Genomic DNA, 3,578 nt, shown 5'->3' with positions numbered 1-3,578 from the left:
TATCAGCAAGTAAAATAACATTATTGGGAATATCCATTTTCCATGAGCACATCCTCTCTATTTCAGGTTGATATTGAGTATAGGGCTTGGTGATTCTGGGGTAAGGGGTAAGAGGAGGGATAAGTCTGTTAGACCATAATCTTTACATTGTAAATGAGTAAAAATAAGAGATTCTGAAAAAAAAAAAAAATAACAAAACTACTCATCGCTCATCGGGTCTTCAAACACAGTTTCCCAAGGACCTTCTCCTGGATTTGATGAGTCTTCACAGTATACACAATAGGGTTCATCAGTGGGAGAACCAAAAGATAGACATCAGCAATCAGGATCCTAATTAATGGTGACCCATGTTTAGCAAAACGATGAACAATAGCTAAGGTGACAACGGGAACATAGAAAATTAGCACAGCACAGATATGGGAAACACAAGTGTTGAAGGCCTTTAATTGCTCTTGATGGGAAGCAATTCCTAAAACAGTCTTTAAGATCATTATGTAGGACAACAAAATCAATGCTAAGTTTATCATGCCTAACAGAGCAACAAAGAAGCCATAGATGACATTGAATCTGTTATCAGAACAGGCCAATCTCATTACATCTTGGTGGAGACAATAAGAATGGGAGAGGAGGTTTCCCTTACAGAATCTTAGTCTCTTTAGAGTGATAGGGAATGGAATTATACATGCAAAAGAGGCAATAGAAAAGCCCAACCCAATTTGCATGACTCTGATGTTGGTGAGAATGGAGCTATATCTTAAAGGGCTGCAGATGGCTATAAAACGATCAAAGGACATGATGACAAGTGCAGAGGACTCCATGGCAGTAAAGGTATGGATGAAAAATTCCTGAGCAATACAAGCATCTATGGAGATTCCTGGAGCATTGAACAAGAAGATTCTTAGCATGGTTGGCAAGGAAGAGAAAGATAGGCAAAGATCTGAGACAGCCAACATAGAGAGAAAATAATACATGGGTTCATGGAGAGAAGGCTCTGTCTTGGTGAGGAAGAGAATAGTGGCATTGCCCACTGTGGCAATGATATATATGAGGCAGATGGGAATGGATATCCAGATGTACACATGCTCCATTCCTGGGATCCCAATGAGGAAAAAGGTAGGAATCTCAACCTCAGTGGTGCTGAGAGAACACATGAATGCTAGAGGTGAGAAGTAAGATTTATATGACAGATGGCATTCCTTGAAAGGCACAAAAAAACAGAAGAAAACAGATTGATGGATTAAATAAGGTACCATCTGAGCTGCTTTCTAGGTTTAATAATCTACAATTCTATTCCCCATCTAATATCTCTTATCTTATATATCCCCCAATGTTCACTACTGAGAATGTTTGGCAGAGTTTGTCTAATCTGTGACTAAGCGGGAGCAGAGTAAGCATTTAAATAGTAAGTACAATATGCCAGACACTGACAATTATGATAATAGGGATCTTGGATAAAGATAAAGGCATGCCTGAGTCCCATAAAGATATTCCCAAAAAATGATATAATTGGAAAGAATTTCAGAGAATACCAAGTTCAAATTATGCATGTATGAATAAGTATATGTAGTGTTTGAATGTGTTTTGTGTGTGTGTGTGTATGTGTATTTGTGTATGTGAAGACATATCATAGAGTTCTGTAGATGGAAGTGTTCATAAAAGTAATTTAGTTGATTTTCCTGTTACATAAGAGGAAAATAAAAACAGAGAGAGTAATTTGCCAAAGACAATCCATCAAGTTGGTTAGTGAAAGAAATGCAGCTAGATCCCAGGACTGCTACTTCAGTTCTTCTTCATTGTATTACACTGTCTTTTTTGGTCTTTAATTATAGATAGATAGATAGATAGATAGATAGATAGATAGATAGATAGATAGATAGATAGATAGATAGACAGACAGAGAGATAGAGACAGAGAGAGACACAGAGAGAGACACAGAGAGAGGGACAGAGAGACACAGATTGATATAGAAATAAAAATATAAACACATTGAGAGATATAGACATAGTCATAGTTACAAATGAGAACAAATATTTAGTGAATATTTTAAAACAGAATAGTAGAACAAAACTAAAACAAATAGTAAAACAAAAGTAGAACAAAAGGAAAACTTTGAATAACTGGATACTTGGGTACTACTGAGTTATTTTTGAAGTGCTTTTTAAGTACATTTTAAAATACCTTCAATCTATTTGTCCTTATATGCATTTTTTAGCTATTTCTACATTGTTAAGACAACCTTCCATCTTTCTTGAAGGTATTTTCGATCTGAATGGGGGAAAAAAAGAAGACCCTTATTATTCCTCTTTCTTTCTGTGAAAGCATCTGAGGTATCAAGAGTCCCTGGATTCATTTCTAAACATATGGATCTTAAGATTACCACGAAATATGAGGAAGCTGTTGATTTTAGCTTCTTGTCTGTGACATACCCACCCTACAGAAGCTAGATGCCTACCTAGTTAGATGTCTTATGCAGTGATTATCATGACTTTTAAAGAAAATTTTTAAAATTATTTTAAAGAAAATAAATATTCAGAGACAATGTGGGGTAGTAGAAAGAGCCCATTATTTGATCCTACTACTGCCTATAAATCCATTTCTCCAAATAAAGTTAAATCATAGGCAAAATCACAAGTCAGCTGCTTTCTGCATGATATCATCAGTAATCAATATAATTTGAATGGGACTTGCATTAGGTACATGACCTCATTATTATGTTCTTTTATAAAAGAAGTACTCACTGATCACATTCTTCTTCATGTAAATACATCCTCTACACAGTAAAATGACTGTTTCTAAAATATAGTTTTGACTTTGTCAACCCCTCTCCTCAGTAAAACTGAATTTACTTCATATCCCTTCTTGGATCAAGCATAAAATCCTTTGGTTATTAAAACTCTGTCAAAACTTATCCCTTCCTACCTTTCTTGTCTTCTTGTCCTTTATCCCCTCTTCATGCATCCTATCATTCAGCCATACTGAACTAGGGCGTAGCATACTTCCTAGCACATAGTGGGGTGCATATTACATGGCATGTTAGACAGAGTGCCAGGTCAGTAGTCAGGAAGACCTGATTTCAAATTCATCCTCAGACACTTAGTCTGGGCAAGTCATCTAACTCTGCCACATTTTTCTCATCTGTAAATTGTGTTGGAGGAGGAAATGTCAAAACCCTCCAGGATCTTCATCAATAAAATCCCAACTGGGGTCATAAAGAGTGGAACAAAACTGAAAAAGCTGAATAACAATAAATTCTAGTGAATTGTTTTTCCTTTCCTGTTTCCTTTTCATCTCCCTTCTATCTATCTATCTATCTATCTATCTATCTATCTATCTATCTATCTATCTATCTATCTATCTATCTATTGATCATGTCTGGAATATTCTTCCTTCTCACATCCACCTTTTAGAATTACTGGCTTTCTTCAATATTCAGATCAAATCCCACCAAGACACAGGAGAATTTTGGGGGGTCCTTATCTACTAATGCCATTCCCTCTAAGATTATCTTCTGTTTACTTTATATGCATCAGATAGGCTCCTATTTACATTCATTTTATCTATATTTTAAATGTAAGCAC

At 35.7% G+C, this 3,578-nt stretch overlaps 1 protein-coding gene across 1 annotated transcript; it reads right to left on the bottom strand.

Moving 5' to 3' along the window:
- Nucleotides 1-209: 209 nt before the first annotated feature.
- Nucleotides 210-1,151, bottom strand: LOC140508788 (olfactory receptor 51A7-like). The gene has a single exon (XM_072616661.1). It carries the CDS (start codon nucleotides 1,149-1,151, stop codon nucleotides 210-212), a length of 942 nt encoding a protein of 313 aa, XP_072472762.1.
- Between the last annotated feature and the right edge of the window lie 2,427 nt (nucleotides 1,152-3,578).

The sequence above is a fragment of the Notamacropus eugenii genome, chromosome 5 (assembly GCF_028372415.1).
Source record: "Notamacropus eugenii isolate mMacEug1 chromosome 5, mMacEug1.pri_v2, whole genome shotgun sequence".
In the NCBI taxonomy this organism is placed as follows: domain Eukaryota; kingdom Metazoa; phylum Chordata; class Mammalia; order Diprotodontia; family Macropodidae; genus Notamacropus; species Notamacropus eugenii.
This window is presented reverse-complemented; position numbering and strand designations above follow the sequence as displayed.